The 23,599-nt window shown below is 34.5% G+C and overlaps 1 protein-coding gene across 24 annotated transcripts in view; it reads right to left on the bottom strand.

The window, feature by feature from the left end:
• The window catches only part of PHF20L1 (PHD finger protein 20 like 1), a 70,829-nt gene that overhangs the window by 30,184 nt on the left and 17,046 nt on the right, over positions 1-23,599 (bottom strand). For 7 of the 24 annotated variants that reach the window (XM_070481617.1, XM_070481619.1, XM_070481639.1 and 4 more), the window contains 10 exons: positions 21,607-21,778; positions 21,378-21,462; positions 17,855-17,943; positions 17,551-17,640; positions 13,081-13,294; positions 12,374-12,502; positions 6,755-6,837; positions 2,992-3,244; positions 705-893; positions 232-438 (listed from right to left, as the gene is read on the bottom strand). In XM_070481617.1, the coding sequence (XP_070337718.1) occupies positions 232-438; positions 705-893; positions 2,992-3,244; positions 6,755-6,837; positions 12,374-12,502; positions 13,081-13,294; positions 17,551-17,640; positions 17,855-17,943; positions 21,378-21,462; positions 21,607-21,778 (1,511 nt within the window). The remainder of the gene's footprint in view (positions 1-231; positions 439-704; positions 894-2,991; positions 3,245-6,754; positions 6,838-12,373; positions 12,503-13,080; positions 13,295-17,550; positions 17,641-17,854; positions 17,944-21,377; positions 21,463-21,606; positions 21,779-23,599) is intronic. The other 17 variants (XM_070481630.1, XM_070481622.1, XM_070481623.1 and 14 more) reach the window with 5 other exon arrangements.

The following is a 23,599-nucleotide window of genomic DNA, read 5'->3' as shown; positions in this document are numbered from 1 at the left end:
AAGAAGCAGGCAAAAGGAAGTAGACTAAAGTGACAGAACAATAAGTACGTCCAGGGAATATGATAGTAAACGGCCACAGAAAAGAACTCAGACACAGAAACCCCACCTCCCATACACATTGCCTAAAAGCATTTATGGGAGGAATTACATAATAAAATAATGTAAATATACATCAAAATGCTATGCCCTATAAAAGCAAGCCTAGCTACTAGTAAAATGAATCCTCTTTACCTGATGCTGTTGGAGCTCCTCTTCCATCAGTTATTGCTTTGGAAGAAGGATTTGTAAGCATCTGTGTTTCTCCCTTTTCTGCCCTGAGACATTCATTATGGTAAGAGGGATCTGGGGCCAGCGGTGCTGTAACTTCCGAACCACGACTTAAGTCAAGAGGAAGATAAGATCCCAGCTTCTCAAGTGACAAATGTGCAACATCAGGCACTATACAAAATAAAGAATGTAAAAGAACGTTAACATACGTAAACTGGCTCAGTTAACATCAACGTGGATTAAAATGTTATATAAGTTCAACAGAGCCTGGCACAAGGGTGGCACTCAATAAATATCTGTAGAATAAATGAAGTGCTTCTAAGTCCAAAAGATATTAAGAAGGAAAAAGTAGAAATTTCCTAACATTTTAATTATCTTTATCTCTTAGTGTTTTATCTTCTTTATGTTTGGTTCTATAGGAAATCAATATACATTACCCTCTGGTACTGAAGATTCTTGCTGATTTTGAGAACTGATAGAGAATACTTTCCCATCAGTGGCTGGAGAGGGAGGAGAAATCTTTTCTAGAGAATCATCAGGCATGGGCAAGGTGGCTAAACGCTGAGATCTTCTTCTCCGCTCACTATGCTTGAAAGGTCTAGGGGGGTTCACAGGCTGTGGAGGACCTAGAAAAAGATCTTCAATGTTCACGAAGCAGATACATGCCAGCATCATCTTATAATATTTAAGGAGATAAATGGGAAAAACGATTCAAATTCTGCCCTCTGATGTTGTAAGGTATCCACAAGGAACGGCATGTTCCAAAGTAATCAAAGGCAAAAACTGTGCCTCATTCACAAAAAGAGTTAATCAAAACTTCTAAAATCTAAAGCCTACTAGAAACAAAAGAAAATAACATGGAACACTAATTTCAGGTAGTTTCCCAAGTGACAGAGTACAGTTAATTCTCTCATTGCAGATCGTTGTGTTAGTTGCCATTTTTCCTTTGGGAAAATAGTCTCTGTATAGCCAAAGATTAAAATATGTATATATATATATATATATATATATATATATATATATATATCCCTTTTGCTACATTACAAATCCAGAAATTCTAAGGAAAAAAGAAAAAACAGGGGGCATAGGTGACAAAAATCTGACATGCATTGTAGAGTTAGTGCTTTACTTGACTTGACAAAGTAAAACTAATGCAAATAATTTTATCCCACCCTCATTCTCCCAAATGGATTTTTATCAACATATGTTTGGGCCTGATTCATTAAAAAAAATTGAACACAAATAGCTTTAAGTACTTATTATGGGCAAATAACAGAATATAATACTGTTCTTTCCCTCATGTGTCTTATCTTATTTTAACTAACTTGCCGAGTCATTTAAGTATTTTCTAGTTATAAAAGAAAAGTTTGGAAATTTTTGTCTTTTTCTTAACCTTTAGTTTTCTTCTTTCTACACGGCATGTAAACATCTTTTATTATTGAGACTGGGCAGGATTACATAGGCCAAAATATTCATGTTCATTTAGAAGGACGTAACAAAAGAGGTCTAAAAAGGCTGACATTTTGAGTATTTAAAAGTATTTTTACAAAAATCAAAATTAAAAGGACAGTGATAATTGAAAAAAAATGAAATAAAATTCAATTGCTGTAACATTGTGGTTATAATACCAAAATGCAAAACAATTTCACAATAAAATACTTATCAATGTCATGCGACATCGTAGTGACTCCTAATGACATTATTTCACAATAAATGCCATAATGAAATGAAGCTTACTATCAGAAAACCATTCAGTTTTTCTGTTCCCATCCTTTCTACTCATGTAATTACAAAGAAAAAAAATCAAAACAAAAAGTACCAAAACCTGATCAAAAACTGAAAAATACGGTTTGGTAGAAGATGTGGCAACTGAATGGAAGAGGAGGTTGATATATTTGATTGATGAAAGTCTTCTTAATACTAACATTTTTAATTGTTGTAGAAGATATGCTATGGAAGAGTTCATAACAAAACAAGTCATAGTCACTTACTATTCAGGTGACTAATTCACTTGTTACACGAAGAGCAAAAGAAAAGTATCTCTTACCCAGTGACTTAGCTGGTCACTGTTTTACCTATGTCTCTAACTTAGAATTCTAAACTAACACGAGAAACACAGGTCAACACAAATTTTGTCATATACATCTCCAGACCCATGGTGGAAGACTACTTTTAGAAAGAATAAGTTAACTCTTGAAAGATGAGTAGTATTGAAACAGTAAAATCTTTAAAGATAAGATCAAGTAGTATTCTTCTCATTAATAACATTAAACTGAAGCTTGCATTCTAAATCCTAGAATAAGAAGAAAAGATATTGCAGAGGGGTACAGGCAAGTGGGGACAAGAAACCTATCCATAAGAAAGTCTTAGGAGTTAAGGAAAAGCATCCACCTTGGGTCTTTTCCTCTCTCTTTCTGGGTTGTTTTTTTTCTTTTTTGTAATGAATCAGGCCTCTCATTGCGCTTGGATTATTAGTTGAGGAGAGTCAAACTACAGTGGAATTCGCGTTATTAAATGGTAAGGTTTCTCAACCAGCAGTACAGTCTGTACAACAAATCAGCCAGAACTGTATATGGCTTTTGCCCCTGAAAGTTTCAAGCCTTCCCTATCATAGCCACTTGAGTTTTAAAAAGCAACTTCATAAAAATACAATATAACTACAATCAAACTGTCTTTAATGTATCTTATAGGATAAGTAACTATTTTTTAAAAATCTGTGCTCACTAGTTTTATTTATCACTGAAGAAGAAAGCTGAGATACAAGCGTCAAATCCTCGACTTGTATTAACTCTGGGGAAAGTGGTGATTTAGGGGGTTTTATACACCCAGAAGAATCTCCAGATTCATGTTTGCATTTCTTGCTGCGAGCCTTCCCTGAAGACAAAGTTGAGGATAACAGTGCAGGTTTCTGAGTGTTGGCAGAACTGCTAATGTCAGCTTCATTTTTTTTCTGACTTTGAGGTTTAGGTGCAATCGCCTGAATAAATAATAAAAAATTGATATTTTTATTTTGGTTTCTTCATTTTTTTCTTGTATTCTATTTTGATTGTTAAGCAACTTTAGTATCCAAAAACATTGTTAAGCAACATATAACATTTCTATTACAAATGAAAAACCAAAAGGAACCCCACAAATTATTAACTAAAAGTTGAATAGGCTGTCTTTAAAGGGATGCTGTCAACTTTTAGTCTAGACTTGGTTTTTTAAAAATATATTATACATATTTTCAAGATACAAAATGTTATCTTAACGGACAAATATCTTCAGTATTAAACTGAAACATATCTCTTTTAAAACCATAATTATCAATGACAATAATAATAAGGTAAATAAACAGAATTTCATGTTTTTGAGCATTAGAGGAATACACTTAAGCTTTTGACTTTCAGATGTTTTCTTATAAAATAATTTACTTTATCAAGTTGAATGTGGAGGTCTAAGTAGACAGTTTCCCTTTAAAGAAAGATCTCAACAGGAAAACAATGACCAAATTAACGAAACATTATCTTTAACTCATTTTAGTGCTGAAAGCTAGAGTTTCATAAGCATAATGCATCATGAAATCAAAGCTACCAGCAATACAGAGTTAAAAGACTAAAAAAACAATACAAAACAAGCAACAAAAAAAAAAACCAAGAAGTAAAACCAAGTGTAAGTTAAAAACATTGGATTTAAAAACAAAATACGTCGCATTCTTAGATGAGAGTTTTTACCTTCTTCCTGCCAACTGATACTTTTAAAAAAAAATTAGAACTTTGTCAGTTCTTTCATAAAGAATATCTTTATTCACTTGGCAGTAAATTTCCTACATATGTGAAAATATATATGAATGTGTCCAAAGACAACAGAGAATAGCCACATTGGATGGATTCGCAATCTATGGTGTGGGAATGCCTAAACTGTGTCTTTCTGATAGACGTATCTGAGAGCAAAATAGGAGACACACATTTATTTAAATCTATACTAAGACAAGATTCTAGAAAGAATCCAATTGCTAGCACTATAAAAAACATGCTTGTCCCCAAAAACCCTTTTTACTTCGATCTTTTGTGAGGGATGACCATCAGGTCTGTAGTCTGCAGCTGTCTGGAATATGAAAGATAATTGTCTGGGGATCAAATAGCTTTCTGTTCCCATTAAAATACAAGGTGCTCAAATTATGGTGGAAAAAAAAGTGTATATTTGATAATTAAGTAGGGCATTTTCGAATGTTCTACAGATGGCATGTTGAACATACCACATAAAAGGGCTAGTGTCAAGTGTCCCATTCAGTTGTCATCCTTGCTATTCTTGAATTTACTGATCACATGTGTCCAAGTGCAGATGAATCATTTGAAAAAGTACTCCATAAATGGAAAGGATTCCTAAGCTTATCATAAAAGGTGTTGCCAGAAAAGTAATTAGAGCCATTCCTTGTAAATCAACAATTTTATTGTTCATCTTCACATTTGTGAGAGACATCACTACAGCATCCATTACTCTTGAGTTACAAAGTTATAAAACAAGATTTTAAAACTTAAATTAATATCTTGATAAGGTGCTTAACTTCTAAACAAGGACAAATTAACATTTTTAAAAACTTACTGAATTATGCATCTAATGCAGGTTTTATCCAAAAGTAAATATAACATGACAATTCCCTAATACAATTAATCTATAATTAATAATCTGAGAATTGGGGTTCAAGACCACAGAGTTTGAATTTTTTTTATGTAAATAAAATAAATTCATTAACACAGTAAGTTTTGGCTATAGGCCTGTTATAGATCTATGCCGTGAATGACGTGACTTTACTCATCAGGACAACAGAGGTCAGTGACCATCAATACCTCTCCTTTAAGTCTATTATTGATACCAATTGAGATATAATTAAGAGTTTTATAACTCGGCTTTTTAACTCTGAAGCAGGGCAAACACTTAGCATAAAAATTAAGTTTGATTACAAAACATTTCCACATTGAAATCAACCTGAATGACAAAAAATGAGGGAGCAGCATGATGTTCCTTAAAAATCTAAAATAATTTACAAAGTTTTCATTAATGATTATTGGTCTCTTTGTTACAAAACTGGCAAGGACTCTCAAAAATGTTTTAATTATGCAAAGAGAAACAGCCGAGTTACCCAATATTTCTTTCTTACTTTTTTTAAACTCAATTTCAAAATGTTGTTTTCTGTACTTCTCTCTGAAATGGGCACTGCCCTCTACACTAACTTTCACATATAATAAATAATTTTCACAATCACATTCACCTCAGCAGGATTGTGCATAATGAAAGATTGACATTGTAATGAATTTTCCAGAAACATTTTATTACCCAAGTCCCTGATTTATCGCATTCTGAGAATACCATAAACAGTGGTGAAGATACAAAATATTGTTATTATCTGGGATGCTGAATATAGTAATACACAGTAAAAAAAGTCATTTAAAATTTGGTTGATATACTGACAATAACGGCAAAGACTTAACCGTTTGATGATCACAGAAAATCAGAAGGTGTGATTCGCTGACATATTAATCAATTTAAAAGACCATTGATCTAATACAACATTAATGGAGGCACCAAAACAACGCACTCTTATCAAATCAGGCCTAAAATAACCCTGAAAAACTCAATACAATATCAATTAAATTTGGACTATTTTTTTAAAATGCATATAGAGAAGAGCAAAAGATATTCATTTTAAAGTCTTCTTTATTAGGCTACTAATAAAGAAAATTAAAATAATACAAAAAAGATATATTAAAACTACATTAAGGCTCAGATTTTAAAACAGGAGAACCAAGGAAATGCAGTTATGGCTATCACTGTGTTCTCAGAGTCTTACAGTGCCCGAGAAGTTAAGCCCTTAGAGTGTAAAGCATGCACAGTTCATTATGTACACGTATTGTGGGGAATCCGAAGGCAGCCAAGGCCAAACCCAGCAGCTGCAACCTTCACTCTTAAATTCCTCTATTAGGTGGTTTAAAGACAGACCCTTAATAGTTTTTCTAAATTCTCTTTTTTTGTAGTTATTAAAATATACATCCTAGCAAAAATGTATGGCTCATTGATCAATTCATAAAACACATAGCCAGTCTAACAACACCAATTGTTACAATATAAAAGAAACTTCTTACAAAAGAAGCTTTATTGGATGTCAAAAAACCCTGTTTTAACTCACAAATGGAAAGTATTTGTGTAAGGGTCTCTTTGTAAGCTAAAGGTGATCCAGCTGGAAGCTTATACCCTGGGATGCCTGTCTCCAGGCCTTCAAATGTTGGAGACAAAGGCTTTAATGCCAGTCTATTGAAAACAAACGCTAATGACGTCTGTAGTTTATCTGTACACCTTGGAGGAGGCAGAGTTAAAAATATATCATCAATTAATTAGCTTCCCATTCCCATATCTAACCAAAAGGGCAATCTCAGTTACGTGGATACTATAGCTCCGTGATCATTCCAGTTGGGAACCTTGGAAAAAATCAAATGCTACCATTTCATACCTGCTCCAGCATTGGAGCCGTTTCATTGCAGTCTTCCTTTTTTTCAGCACCATCCACCCCAACAGCTTTGGATGCCAACAAACCTTGAGAAAAATTGTACAGAAATGGCTTATTAGAAAAAATACTGACTTTCACCCTAATTAACTTCTCAAAAATTTTAGCAGTTGAAATTCCCCATACTCTCCAATATCTAGGAAGTAAATATTCTCACAAGTTTACTTGTCAAAAAAAGTTTACTTTGTCAAAAAACAAAGGCCCCTAATATGGACTCATGGGACTGAATCAGAACTTGAGAATTAGACACAGTTGTTTTTACTTTTTATATTACTCCTAAAGATATCCTTTAACAACCACATGCATGTACATTTGTTCTATAAAAATTTAACTTCTATGGCTTAATGTTCAGAAACCTAAGACTGCTCAGATTGTTAATACTCAGAATATGGGCTTTGTCTACACAACTGAAATAAAATACAGAACATTAAGATGTGAGAAATCCTTCCAAACATCTAAAATATAAAATAAGACTGTTGTTGTTGTATTATTGGCTAAAAAAAAATGCTCCCAATTTTTAATTTCACTTGGATCCTCTAACCTAAGCTTTGAGGGTTTATCTCTATACTCAGTTGTAGTTTATCTGTTTACAAAAGTGCCAAAAATATTGATGGATCAATTTTAGGTTGGGAAAAAAAGTGTGGGTCCTCCCTACAACATTTGAACTTACTTAATATTCCAGCCTCATTATACAAATGATAAAATAATTTGGGAGTTCCAATTTTCTCCAATGTATACCACTAATTCTCAATTTTAGAAGACAGACTATTTTATCTGGAGCATATATAATTACCTTTACAAGGCATTAAAAATCTGCTTTAATTTATAAATTAAAGGCATTTACTTGGTCCAGATTCTTCGCTAAGCACCTAAGAGGTAAATGCAATGAAGTCAGGTTTATAACCCTTGTATAATTACAAGTATTTATTTTTTGCTTATGGTCACCAAGTGCACAAAATGTCATCAAAATCATTTTTGTGTCATTTCAAAGTTGACCACACAAAACCTTTGCTTCAAAGGAAGCATGTTTAACAATCAACAACTTAATAACTTACTACAGAAATTACATCACCTACATTATTGAAGCTGTCTACAGAATATTTAAAAGGAGAAAAAAGGTGCCCCCAAAGACCAGATAAATTTGAGCTATCCATGTGGCAACATCTGTTGACTTTTTCAGATAACTATTTCAAAGATTTTAAGTATTCTAAGCAGGAATGCAAATTAAAATTGTACTGTTTAAGTAGTATTAGAGCTAAGTGTTAAATTAGGCAAAAGGCACCTTTCCTTGATTGGAAAGTTGAACATCTAGCCCTTGGAATTGTAATGTAGAAGAGAAAAGGCATAGTGTAAAACAACGATTTTGATACATCAATGAATGGTATTAAAACCAGTACTTGGTCCAATTTGAGATAACAATCTACATAGTTCATTCCAGTCTCACACAATATCAAGAATATACTTAAATGGGGAAAACAACCCAATATATAAATAATTTTATGGAAAAAAGTTTATAAACCTTAAATTCAATCATAATTATATAGAACTTCTAAACATAATTTTAGATGACTGAAAAATACATGGCATTGAGTATGTTTTTAACATTTAAAACCACATTCACAAGGTTTTTCTTCTCTAATATTTTGAGAATCAATACTACTGAAATACAGAGAAAAATAATTAGAGAATCAAGTTCTTCTTTTGCAGGTAACTGAGTAGAGGTTGTACTTCTAAGAATTATTCAAAAAAGAAAAATATTTGCTATTCAAGCTATTAAATATCTTATATGTTGTTTCCCTTCATATAAGTGGTAGAAATGCTATTTAAATCTCATCAATAGGTGGAATAGATCACAAACTACAAAATTAGAAATAAGGTACTACAAGTTTTAAAAGAAACCAAATAATTCAGCTATACTCTGTGAATTTAAATTAGGATATTACAGATCCAACTAATTAAAAGCAATTCCCATTTAATGGTTTGTGAAGGAAAAATAAAGCTTTGTAATGTTCATATAAAAAGTATTTAATAAAAAAATACTTAAAATGAGATTAGAAAATACTTGGTATCTAGTGAATTCAAAAGCCCCAAATGTGGGGCCGGCCCCGAGGCCAAGTGGTTAAGTTTGTGCGCTCTGCTTCAGCGGCCCAGGGTTCGCCTGTTCGGATCCTGGGCAGAGACCTAGCGCCGCTCATCAAGCCATGGGCATCCTACAGAGAAGACCTAGAAGGACTTACAACTAGGATATACAACTATGTACTAGGGTTTTGGGGAGAAAAAAAAGAGAGAAAGATTGGCAACAGATGTTAGCTCAGGGCCAATCTTCCTCACCAAAACCTCAAACGTGATCAGTACAAAGCTTTTCATACTTCACATGCATACCAACTTATAAAAGAATTACCAAATATAAACAGCAAAAGGGGGCAAAAAATAAAACGTGTCCTCGAGGAGAGGACTCTGACGACTGCCGCCTTAAGAGGCAGTCCAAAATCTGCATCTTGACCTGCTAACATTCCAGGGAGAAATACAATGTCCTCAGACAATGAGAAGAAGTGGAAAAACACAGATGGAAATGAAATTAATTTTAGTTATTTGCAAATATGTATTAATTATCAATGTATTACTAACAGGTCCTCCTCCAGAAGAATATATCTACAGAGTAATTATCTTAACAGAATGCATTATATAGTTTAAAAAATTACTTAAGCATCAGGTAGAGTATCAAGTATTCATGAGTCCCAGCCACAAAGTTACAATTTCTCAATACGCTACTTCAGCTATAAAATATATAGTTGGTCTCTCCCTGCCAAAGGAATAAACAGAGTAGAGACCAGAGCACCCCGGAATGACCAACGGGAGGAAAGAAAGAACAAAATGGCTAAATTTGTGGTTTACTTTTCATCCAGGGATTCCAAAAACGCAACATTCTTGCTGAGATTAAGAATCAAATAATCCTGATATTATTATCAACAAGATATTACTGGCCAATTCAAACCTCTTGTTTTTAAAATTATTTTTAAAATTCGTTAAGCTGCACAAACATCTCTCAGCTGGCTGAACTTCTAGGAACTCCTAGAACTATTACAAACAGACCAGGTACCAACTGCTGATGTTTCTTCTTTTACTCCCTTGACAGCCTGTATTTTAAAAGCTATTCAAATTTGCTTGCCACTTTGTCCCAAAGTAGGACTCTTGATCCTTTTTGTAAAATTGTGTATTCTAAATCAGTATGCATAAAGTACATAACTATCAATGAGGTACATTACATAACGAAAAATCAGACTCTGGAAGAACATGTATATATACCATACAACTGTAATTTCAATGTCTACGTAATCAGAAACCTTGAACAGAGCCATCCTATACCATTCCTTGCAGAGAAATCAGGTGTAGAATCTCTGTAGGGTGTGTATATGGGGAAGGGAACAGAGACAGTGAATAAATTAATTTTATCCAGTGGCTGGTCCACTTATTTCCAACTAGAACTATTCAAAAAATAAATAAAACGGAGTTGGGGGAAATACATCAGAGCAGCATGAGATGCTGCCATGACTGTGCCCTATTCCTCTCAGCAGTGACGGGACAAAAAGACACATAAACGAGCGTGATAAACTTAAAATACACCATAATTCCATAATGAAATCACTATTTTATATTAGTTCTCATCTCTTCTTATGGTCTACAAATGAAATTTACTGTACAGAGGCAAGCCTGAGTTTCAACCATTGAAGACAATCTTATATTATCTATTGTGTTTTTGCATGATAGAGTTGTAACACGAAATCAGAAACAGATGCAGAGAGATGAACTATTAAAAGGATTAACATACATCAAAATCTTCTGAGTAAATAAAAGCAAAAGATCATAACAGTTTCACTTTCGTAAAACCTTACGCTTTTCTACTGCTACCAAACTATCACTTGTCCATTTGAGATTCTCAAGAAGTGCAGACAAAGTCCCTCCACGGAAGCACAAGGTGTTACTAAGCAACCAGTATTAGAACTTCCTTGAGGTACATGCTAAAATGGTTCTTTTCTTCCCACTACTGTCTTTTCAAAGCCATGTGGAGATAACGCATCATTGTGTGTCCAGTAATGCACATGTAACAGTATATTGCCTGAAACTAAAATCGGGTTATCCAGATTGTAGGAAAAACTGTGATGTTGGCAAGCTGGCAGGTGCAGTGTCAGTGTCATTTCCATCTTCCTTGATTTTGGCTCCTCCAATAGAGTGGTTTCAATCTTGGTATCACAGGAGTTAGAAGCACTATTTCACTTCTCCACCGTACAAAGCACTGGATTCCATTATTCTAATGCAAAACTGAAGTTTCAAATTGCCATCATAATAACCACTTGGATAACATTTTGGCTTTCTCCAAAGCTAACATTTTCTAAGGAAAAGTTGGAATGGGTGAATTGATTTGAAATATTTCCTGTCCTGGGGCCAAATATATTCTTTATCAGAGAAAGGCACAAAAATAATATTAACAAGTAGAAAGACTAAATATTCTCACCTGCTGAAACCAACGATAATCACTTAGATGAAGACTATACTTAAACAGGGGTTCTAAGGAACCCTCAGCTGCAGAGGCATCTTTCAGTGGGCTTCCTCCACTCTTTAGAAAATGGTCAAAATGTTTAATTTACATTATTCTTGGATCTGACAACGAAATCAATCTTCTTTAAATTATTTAGAATGCCGACAAAGATTTATATAGCTTTATTAGGCCAAAGGTACTGAAAACCATTTTGTCCTTAAAATAAGAACATACGACTGAATAAAGTATTTTAGCTCGCCTTTTAACATATACTCAGAAAAATCAAAAATTGGATATGTTTACAATTTCTTTTTAAGACCAGAGATCATTAGGCTGAATAAGTCTTGGAAGTGATGAGGCCTAGTATGACTGGCCCCAATTTTAAAACTTAAATCCCTTCTTCGACAAACACTAACCAAGCTAGACTTCTCACTGTTTTTCACCATCCTAGCAAACTACTTCCTAAATTACAACAAAGCCCAGAGACAGAAGCCCAGATTCTAGAGACCAACCTGAAGATAAGGATAGAAACTAAAAGAACTTATAGAAGTACTTGTCCATCAGGAATTAACAGATTCAGAAACTGAATTTAATTCAGCATCCATCTTTCGAACCATATATGTTACCATCCTTAATGAGACTGGTCAAGAGTAAGAATGTTTGTAAAATAACATTTAGAACCTCAGACATTATGTCACCTCAGATTGACAAAAGCAGTTAATTCAATTCTTACATAAACTACTTCTACCCACAAGGTGATTTAAAAACTGTGGAATTTTGTAAACTTTGACCCCATCAATCCTCACAACATCCCTGTGAGGTAGGTAGAGGATATGTGATATTTTTCACATTTCACAACAGAAAAAGCTGACAGTATTGAAAGATGATCTTGAAGAAACATAAAACAACTGTCTTCCCTATTAACCAGTTAGTTACACTAAACCAAAAGACACATTTTGCTTTATTAAAAACAAACTACTCTAAAATCCAACCCTCCATTCCCCCCAAAAAGAAGCATCGTAGTTTACCAGTAATCTTGTTAAGTCGAGCTCTCTTTGCCTGAAAGGAGTTGCCTTGATTATTTTTCCTCTTGTTTGATAATGTGCTCTCTGGCTGTGGAAAGACCATCTTTGGAACGTTCTCTACATGAAGTCCTACTTTTAATAGAATACATATATGAGAGTTTATCTATAATGCAACGTTAAAACACACAATTTTTCTTTAAATAGCAAAACAGTAAAAATACTTTGCACTTATTTTTTTTAATCTAGTGCTTGACAAAGAACTTTGAAAAATACAAATCTCTCCAGACAGATATATTAGAAATAAAAAACTGCTAAGCAGTTATTCTTTAGGAAAGAAAAGCAGAAAGGGAATGACTTACTGCTTTTCCCCCATATTATATACTGACATACATGCAGAAGCATTTAAAAAGTCAAAGAAAAAACACAACACAAACAAAAAAACCAAAAACCTACTACCAAGAAGTTACAAATTAAAATCTCGACTCATTTCTATCAAAGAATATTGAGGGCATCCACCATCAAGTACCCATCTTAGACCATTAATCTCCACGTTTATAAGATGCTAAAAATGTAACCATCATATTACGCTAGGGAAAAAAGCCTAATAATTTAACCATATAGTCAAACTACAGGTAGCCAAGGGGTTTGACTTATTCACTACATGAGTTCAGCACTGCCATGAGGAATGAACGCAAGAACAGATTCTGTACCAAATGTTTCGCTAGATGTGGGCAGATCTTCCTTCTTCTCAACTTCTGGAGTGGCTATGGAAGTTGAAGTTTCTTCCTTTTTTGAAGGTACTTTAAACCATTTTCTCTCCTCTTTCTCTTTATCTTTATTGCTGTTAGCGCTGGTTCGAGGTTTGTTCCCTGTTTTATTCTTGGCTGCAGCTGCAGCAGCTGCTTTGACTAAAGCTATCCAATCCTCCAAAGGAAAAACACAAAACATGTGAAGCATTAAAAATTAATCAAAATTTAATTACACTAATGAATAAAAACACGTATCACATTTTCAAAGCCACTTTCACTCACACACAAATATAAAAATCGGATTAACCATATTTACAAGGTAAATCATCGACATGGTAGATTATCAAACTTAATAATCTAACGGGTTAGGTGGACTGTATAACCTTAAAATAAAATAGAAAAATATCCTATAATAAATACTCCTTTGATATATTTTCACAGAAAGAAAATCTACAATAGAGGAAACCTATGACAAACGTGGAATATTACATGACATTCTGCCTTAGTACTTTAGGGTTTAAATGCTGAGTTGCATTTCTTTTCTGTCATAGGGTAGATCATCAAAGAAATACGAGAAAAATGACTATGTTGCAATTTTTCAAAGATTAAAAGAAATGTATTCCCACTGAGCAAATTACTATTCCTTATTAGGAACAATATGCCACTCAAAGTATGGTCAATTTCACAGAAATCAAGGTATGATTTTGCTATTTTTTTTAAAGTTTTTAAAATTCAGATACCAATTTATCCCAACAGCTTAACACTATTAATGAAAGAAAAAAAGAGCCACTTGACTTGACCAAGGTAAAGTAGTATACACTGTCAGCCTCCAGATTAATTTTCCTCCCTCTACAACTTCCAGGGTCTGTGTTAGCTACCATTCTTCCAAGATGGGAATATTTATTTTCCTGTATTAATTTTTTCAGTTTGTTGCTAAGTAATTTTACTACGCATTTTAACTAAAAATGCTTATTGTAAAAAATATGGAAAGATGTAAAGAAGTGCTACTAATATTTAAATTTTTACAATTCAAGAAGATTTATTTTAAACAAATATTCATAATATCTCTACAAAGTTAATCTTCCACTGAGGCCACTAAGCTGTCAAATAGATCACCAATTCCAATACAACCCAAACGCATAATATGTTAAATTCTTAGTTCAAGCAACTAAAAACAATTTCACAACATCAAATGCATTTAACTCATAAGGAACATTAACACAGGTCATTAAGCAATACAGGTTGATGGCTGCTCACTCTTGAAAATATATGGTGAAGACAAAAAGCCTTTAAGAATAAAAATACGTCTCTCCCCCATGATCGAAATGAAGTGAAAACATCATGAGAGTGCACCTAACATGTTCATTCACCAATTCTCTATTGAATACCCCATTATGTATGCCAGGAACCATGCAAAGCATTAATGAGACAACAGGTGCTAAAAGATGCTGCCTAAAAACCCCAGGAACGCCTCGGCCCTGGGGTGACCACATCTTTGCTCCTGCTTGGAAGACACCCAACATCTAGCTTTCCCAGTATTTTAAACCACGTCCACAGTACAAGTCTTATTAGAAAGTGAATTATGACAAAGTTGTGAAAAAATGTTTCTATCTCTAGTTTGTAAAACAAATAAACAAACAGATGCACTAGTATTCTCCAACCCCAGTTTTACTTACAACCACTTCCTTTTTGGTTCTTCCCATAAGGAATTGACAGGCAAATAAAATTAACTATAAAACAATGTGACAGGAGGGATAGTAGGGAAACAAACAAAATATTCTGAAAGAACAAAGGAGAAAAGATTAATTTTGACTGAAGAGAAAGCCTAGGGCAAGGCTTCAGGGAAAACGGCAGATGAGTTGAACCCTGAAGTAGGAATTTACTAGGGAAAAGCGCAGAGGAAAAGGAGTAAAAGGGCACTCCAAGCAAAAGGAAAACCATTAAGGAAAGGCATGGCAGTCCAAGTGCACACGAAGGAGAAAGAGGTTCACGGGTCACGGAGCAATCTGGGCAGCTGACAGTTTTATGGCTAAGTTAAGCCTTGAGACTGACGTTTAAACAGCGAAAAAAGAAAGCACCGCCAACGAAAAAGACTGAGAGAGCAATCAACAAGACACAAGAGAAACAAGAATAAGAACAACCAGACAAGCAGAGAAAAGTGCTAAACTCAGAAGAGATCCTACATTTGCAGTCTTATTCAGAGAAGAGTAGTTAATTCTGGGTTCCACAATGTGGGAAAATTTCAGTTGTTTGAGAAATGCTGAAAAACGCCAGGGGTAAATTCCATCCCAGTTGTTTTCTATCTCCAATAAAGAAAAAATTAGGAGAGAGAGATTCCTGTTGTACCTTGTAAAAGTAAAATTAGATATAAAAAACAGTTCTTGATCATATGACTTTAATAATCATGGGAATCACTGCAGTTGTGTGATTAAAGAATTCTCCCATTATTTTGCTCTTCTGTTTTTAAATAAGATGCACTATCAAAAATAGCTGGTGTGATCCTTCCATGAATTAAAACTAATGAGATGCATCAAAGTTCCCTGTAGATAACACAATAGTGAGCACAGTTTGAAATCAGATCTGAGTTTGGTCCCTCTGCACATTATGGCTGAGTGCAATTTAAAGTACATCAGTCAGTGGGGCTGGCCCCGGGGCCGAGTGGTTAAGTTCGCGCGCTCCGCTGCAGGCGGCCCAGTGTTTCGTTGGTTCGAATCCTGGGCGCGGACATGGCACTGCTCATCAGACCACGCTGAGGCAGCGTCCCACATGCCACAACTAGAAGAACCCACAACGAAGAATGCACAACTATGTACCGGGGGGCTTTGGGGAGAAAAAGCAAAAAAGTAAAATCTTAAAGTACATCAGTCAGTTCTCTAACTTCTGAATTCCTCAACTGTAAAACAGAAATATGAATCATACCTGCATCAAAGGATTTGCTACGAAAATCAAATAAAACAATAGACAGAAAAAATGTTTTCTAACTAGTAATGGATCTTATGAGACAACTCACTCTTTAACTCTAGCGAGTTCTGGTGTAAATTTCCTATCAGTACACTCTCAAGAAGAAGAGAGGACAGAAAAAGCTATAGAAAGTTTAGAGCAGAACATTTCCATTGTGCATTTGATGCCTTATCTTTTGCTTGTTTTGTAAAAAAAAATTTTACTGTCTATCTTTATAAAGGAATTCTCCAAGTACTCAAAATCTAGAAGGTAATATGCAAAGCTGGATTCTCTTAGCACTGCCCAAACAACTCCCGCTTTAGATGAAAACAAGTTAAAAACTTGTTGGGAAAAAAAAGACACTCATAAAATGAGAGCACGTTATAAAAGACAACTCTACAAATATTTTTTATGTGCTTGTAAATAAAAATTATGAAGAAAAATGTAAAATTAAGGGAAATATACAGCTACCCATCTTTTCTCCAGTAGTCTATGTTTTGGCATTGATTTTAATGCTAACATACATCACGATGTGTGCCAGATGGTTTGTGCCATCTCAGAAACATCTGAATAACCAGAGGAACAAAATAATAGTTTTGAAACAAAAAAGTTGAGAATTTTGTTTAATTAAACAAATATATATTAAACTAAGTTCCCAATGTTTTAATCAGTCTTTCTAGGCAATAACCAAGAAATCACACCACTGAATGCTTAAAAGAATATTTTATTTATACATACAAGTAGGAAGACACAAAGCAATTTCCTGATCAAAAGTATTTCCATTTTAAATTGCATTTCCATATTAACCGGGGAAAAAACCTCCGATAGCTGATCATTTCAAAACTAAATTTTTGAAAACAAGGTGATTTAAAACAATCGCACTTCTCAGAAGATGTCAGGACTGATTTTTTAAATGCAGTGGTCTACATGTCTAGATGACTAAAGGTACACACTTGACTGGAGCTAACCAGGTGATTTCAACACAGTTCAGGATGACATTTTTCACTGCATGGGATGGAACAAATATGTAGCATATTTCTACATTAAGACATTTTTATAGATTACTTGCAATTTCTGAAAATTAATTGTAGGTCCAGGTGCTGAAAATCCCAAATAACAGCAGAACATAAAAGAAAATATTTTAAATTTCTATTGGCACCTTTTCTTTCCAGTATTTCAGGAAACATATTCAACCAATGGAATTCACGGTTTTAACTTCATCCCAGATTCTCCTTCAAATGCTTACCGTTCATTCTTGCTTTGAGCAGTGACAAAGCATGTAATACACTGCTTACATCATGACTCAGAGAGCCCTACCTGAAACAGCCTACAGAGTGTCAGGTAAGCGCCTTTTAAAAGATGATTAATGACTATGATTTATAGAAGGAAAGAAGAAGATAAACTCAATATAAAATTTTATATTAAAAATTAACTTTCTAAATGATACTATATACCAGAAAAAACAAAATGAAATTAAAAAAAGGCACTTACCTCACTTCCCATAGACTGGTTACACGATCCAGCTGGGTCGATAGGACAACACCAGCTTAGTGGATGCTGGGATTTCACCTGGAACAGAAACTAGTGACCTATAACTTTAGCAGGTCTAAAACCAAATAAGCAAAAATCAAGTGTATGATTTATTTTACATTCTAAGCTTCTTTTTCTTGCTGCTATTTGGGGCTATCAGCACATAATCCTACAATTAGTTCATTTTAAAATATATATATTTTTTGCTCAGTCACCATTCAAGAAGCGACCCCTTTGTGTAGCTAGGAATGCTGAACACTCTTACCTGCCCCTTAGCATCCTCAGGCATGGCTTTAATGTGCATTCTTTTTAAACAACGAATTACTCCATCATAAAACTGAACTGTGAATGTTCCTGAAACAGGAGCAAGTCAGAATCATTAGGAAATACAATTTAGTCTTACAGCAACACTTGAAATCTAACAAGTAATGCCTTGATAGAAATACTCTGTAATTGTAATAATTGCAAACATAAACCCCTGTTAAGAACGCCACGACATTAAGTTTATCTTCTCTTTCCTTCTTTTCCCTAAAAACAACTCTGATTTCCCTTAACAAGTGCACCAATTAAATGTTGACAAGTTAAATGCATGTAATTCTGATTTTGACTCAAGGATTTTAAAATTTATTTTGTAATAATTTGAATATATGTTTAAATAATATGTCAGGCAAGTTATACCTGACAAAAATGAAATCATTATTTACAGAAATGTATAATATTTCTATAAGAGTTATCATTTGTTCTCTTTCAAAGTTTCTAAATAACAGAGAAAGATCTGATAGAAGAAAAAATCATTTTCTCAGGAAAGAACTATTCCTTTGGCAAATATTAATGAACTGGCAAATGAGAATTAAAGATTCACAGGCTTTTAAGCTAGAAAATACCTTACAGATGATCTAGATAAAAGTCTTCCTGTGCAGATTAGAACACTGGATTCCAGGGAGGCTAAAAACTGCATCCAGCGACAGCCAGCTAAGCAGCTGCACAGCCATAACTAACACCACCGACCCCACGCCCTTCCCACTAACTCATCCTGCTTTTAGGACTCAAGATTCCATTTGCATGACTATTACAAAGCACGTTCACTTTTTCTTACAGACTTCATGCTTTCAAGTCAATAAAAGTCAGTACTATTAGAAAACATACAAACTACATAAATTTTATCTTATGGAAATTCCAATGTTTTTCTATCATTTCCTGTACAAATGAGGGCAGAGTGCCACTTTAAGTAAACAGATATTTGACCTTTAAAAAGAAGTATAAACAATAAACGTGATAACTGGTATGACTGGCTTTGAAGCTGGCATCAAAGCCAATGACATATGTGCAAAGACTTTTTTTTTTGTAACTTGAATAACACCATTTGATTACATATCTTTCCATACTTAGCATAAAACACAATACTGCAGATATAAAGATCTAAACCCAAGTTAGGAAAAAAACTATCCATTGAATGGCAAGGATATAAAGACATTAGGAAAACTGTGAGAATGCCAATGGTACATACACCTCACACAACCATCAATCCTGCAACGTCCTCCCCTGTCTTCAGTACGGCGCTCCAGACCAGAGCGGGCTCTCACTACGCTCACGTGCACTCACCCCTGCCTGCTGTGGCTCACACTGTATCCTCTGTTGTGATCCGCTTCTCTTTCCCTAACTCCATCCCACTCTTCAAGGATCAGCTCTTCAAATTCCACTCACCATCTGAAAACTTCTCTGCTCTCTCCAGTCTACACTGATTTGCCCCTTCTCTTCAACTTCTTTAAGACATATTACAAATACCTAAATACTCACATTTGCTAGTTTTGTTTAGCCTTTGCAGTGAATACAAGGCTTCTTGAGGGCTTCCTTCTTTGGAGAGGTTGGGGCAGGCTCATCTATCACGTGGGGCATACAGAAATCACAAACTAAATACATCTAGTGGAGATTTTTTAAAAAGCAAATATATCTGCCAATATTTCACTAACGGCTCACTCATACTACTCCTGAAATGACAGAGATTACAATCAGTTCCATCACTCTTCCACTAATGTAAGCTTAATTTTCTATATTACAAGCCCATGAACAAATGGGACAGGATAAAGAATGAGAGCGGTTTTGCTTCTGAGTGTGTGGTATGTGTGTAAGCACGTACTTAGATGCGCATACTACCATAGAGCTTTAAGCATGGAAGGAAGGTCCCCAAGCTCTCCACACTTAAAGAAACCACTCTCAATTAAAATAGACAGCATTGTTTAATTTCGCTTTGTTTAGGATGGATCCTATTATCTCTGATTCATTAATTCTTCCTTTCCTTCTGCAAATTGTTACTGACTGCCTACTTGGTGCTAGGCCCTGGGCTAGAAACTTGGGGAGCCTATGTGTGTAAGACATGGGAATATAAACTCCGTAACACAGCTCTCCAGAACTGTTAAGTGCACAGTGAGATAAAGGTCCTCCTAGAAAAGGAAAAGTAACCCGCAAACCCATCAACTGAGATGTCCCTGAACTCTTCTGGTAATATGGTGACTATTGGTAATAAAATCATAGTCCTATTTGTTATTTCAATTCACTAAAACAAGAAATTGAAATAAGGCCTTTGTAAAGTTATATCATAGTTTTTAACTGGACAACCACAATTTACTTTTTCATACCTACCATTCTTTATTATATCTCTTTTTAAATGTCCTGCTCGTCTATCTTCTCTTACCTCCTATTTTTTCTCAAGTTTGTTGTTAATTTAAATCCTCAGCTTAAATCCCCTCCATGGATCGCATCACCTCCAAGCAAAATTCAAATTCTTTAGCAAGATTACAAGATACTTCATAACACGGACCCTTGCTTCCCTCTCCACCCTCCTCTGCTATTCTGTTCCCTTTAAAGGAGTCCTGCACTCCAGTCACAGGGAACACTCGCAGTTCCTGGAAAATCGCACGCCCATCTTCCATTCTTTACATTAGCCATTTCTTCTGCCAGAAAAGCGTTTTCATTCCTTCTTTATCTAGCTAACTTGTTTGTCTTTTAAGATTCCATTTAAAGGAAGTGTCCCCTTACTTATATTTAAGCATATTTCCAATAATAATTTAAATATTAGTTCTCATGCCTTTCCAAATTCATCAGTCTACAAGTTCTTTTTTTAAAATTCATTGTCTGTCCAACAGATTTACTCATCTTATGCTACACTAACACACTGATTTCTGTGCTATTTTCAACATTTCTAATCAATTCAGTAATTTTTGCTCAGTATCAGTATTAGATATCAAAAAGGCTATTAGGAAAATTAACTCGCAATTACCTATAGAAATTAAGAAAAAAAAGATGGAGGAAAGATGCAAAAAAGGAAATCCTTAACTGCTGAAGTTCCCCACTCTTTTCACAGAAAATATTGTACTGTATTTCACTTCCAAGTTGAACTGACTTGACTTTCCCTGTATCTTTAACCTTTCCTCACACTCTGGTTGAGATGCTCATAAAAATAACTTAGCCAACAAAACAGAAACAGAGAAGTAGAAACAAAATGCATATTATACACCTGTGAACTGAAAGCTGAAAAATCTTAACCGTTTACCTCCATTAATTTAAACAGTTTATTTAGGCAGTAAGTATAGAATGTGCCCTCTTATTCTATACAACACATAACAAAGTAAATGCTCCCCAAAAAAGAATATTGGCCTGAAATTCATTAAGTATAAAACAAAGAGAAGTAACAGCTATATGTAACAATTACATACATTAATTAAAATTAGAAATACAATTAAATTTTACTATTGATACCATTTTAAATCTCAGATCATTTAAATACATACCTTCTTTGTTAATTGCTTCAATCTTGGCAGGGTAATAGCGACAGTCTGTCCAACGAGCCAGAACTTCTTCTCCGGCTTTAAAATCCTATTTTAAACAACTTTTAAGATCAATACCATGTATAAAAAAATAAGCATTTCCTTAATAAAAACAAGCTTTTGTAAATTTAACAGAATTCCTTTTAAAATATATCATTACACATCTAGCAAATGGAAAAAGTTTGCTACTCACAAAGAAATCCTCCTCATCTTTCAGCCCTTCTTTTCTTAATGCAGGTCTCTCAAGGGGTCGCAATCTGTTACTATCCCAGTAAATCCATTCATCATAACGATGACTCCAGCGCTCAAAATGGACCAACATCTTTCCCTCCTCATAGTCAATTTTTTCAATTCGTGATGGATACCTGAAAAATAAGAGTTTCATATCACTTGAAATCAACAATACAATGAGACTTATGCACCCCTATGTTCACTGTAGCACTATTCACAATAGCCAAGACGTGGAAGTAACCCAAGTGCCCATTGACTGACAAGTGGATAAAGAAGATGTGGTGTATATATACAATGGAATACTACTCAGCCATAAAAAAAAAACAAAATTGTAATTGTCCCATTTGCAACAACATGGATGGACCTTGAGGGTATTATGTTAAGCAAACAGACAAACACCACATGATTTCAAGCATTTGTGGAAGATAAACAAACATACAGACAGAGAACAGTTTAGTGGTTACCAGAGGGAAGGGGTTTGCAGGATGGACACAAGGAGTGAAGGGGCACATTTATATGACCACTGACAAATAATAATGTACAACTGAAATATCACAATGTGATAAACTATTACGACCTCAATAAAAAAAAAATCCTAAAAACAAAAAGAGCTTCATATCAAGAGAAAATTCTTACATTTGTTTACAAAAAGTATTAAAAAGTATGAAATATTGGTTACCATTAAAACCATAAACAATATGGATCCATATTTTTACACTACTGGACCAGCAAAGTTTGCTTTATTATTTTTATCTCTTTTTTTTAAACGACCGTTCTCAATACCTAATGAAATAAATGCTTTAATACACTCCCAGTGGAAATATAAATTACTGCGCTGTCTTGGGAAGTAATTTGATAACAAGCTTCAAGAGTCTTAAACATATTTCTACTTATTGACCCAATAACTGTAATTCTGGAACTATATATATGAAACACCTCTAACAAAAAAGAAAATAGAAACCATCTAAAACTATGGTTAGGAAAACTGAAGGCTGTAAAGCTATAAAAACAATGGTATATCCACTGAATGGAATATCACATGGTCTTTAAATGCAGTATTTACAAATAATTTATAATACGGGAAAATGTAAAAAAGAAGTAGCACTATGTTCAGTAGAATTATAAGTATGTAAAATAAATTTGTCTAGCAAAAAATACCAACATGAACATTTGTCTTTATATAGCATAAAAGCAGTCTATCTCTTCTATTTTTCTATATTTTCCAAGATTTTATAAGGAGCATCAGCGATGGCAGGGAAAGCTCAAACCTTAAATGTAAAAATACAAAAACCACATCACATTGTTCTGTCTTCATGTGTGATGATTCTTCCACGATTAATTCCAAAATAGAAATTAGTTCACTTGAAACTTTTAACAAAGAAAACGTCTTCATCATTCCTAATGTATTAAATGTTCAGATGACTCAAATTTTTTTTAAAAAATATCATTAAATAACCTTAAGAATTCAATAGCAGCACATGGTAGATGACAGCCATAACAGTTTCTCCTATTTTTGCTAGTTTTTGATGAATCTGGAATTTTTCTTTTCCCTGTGGAAGCACGCCAAACCTTTCACAAGAGAAATTTAGGACCCGTCGCTACCTGCTTCACAGCTCACTCGTGCTCTTTGAGGCTCTTTGCACAGCTCAGGGTTCCTGAACTGTTCTCTGGTATAGCTTCTTTCCCCACTTTGGTTTAACGATACCAAATGGTCTGGATTCCTCACACACACCATGCTCTGACACACATTTGTGCTTTAGACACTGTTCTTTCTGCCTGGCCCTACGCTGCCCTTGCCTTCCTTTGTATACTCGTCATCACTTGTGTGAAGACTTCCCCAACTGCCCTCCCCCTGCTGCTCTCATTGCACCCACGCCATCAGAATCACCTCTGGACAGACTGCCAAACCTTGAGATGTTGACACATTCGACACAAAAAAGGGCCCCACAGTCAAA

The sequence above is a fragment of the Equus asinus genome, chromosome 12 (genome assembly GCF_041296235.1).
Source record: "Equus asinus isolate D_3611 breed Donkey chromosome 12, EquAss-T2T_v2, whole genome shotgun sequence".
Classification (NCBI taxonomy): Eukaryota; Metazoa; Chordata; class Mammalia; order Perissodactyla; family Equidae; genus Equus; species Equus asinus.
The sequence above is the reverse complement of the archived record's forward strand: the minus strand, read 5'-3'. Positions and strand labels throughout refer to the sequence as shown.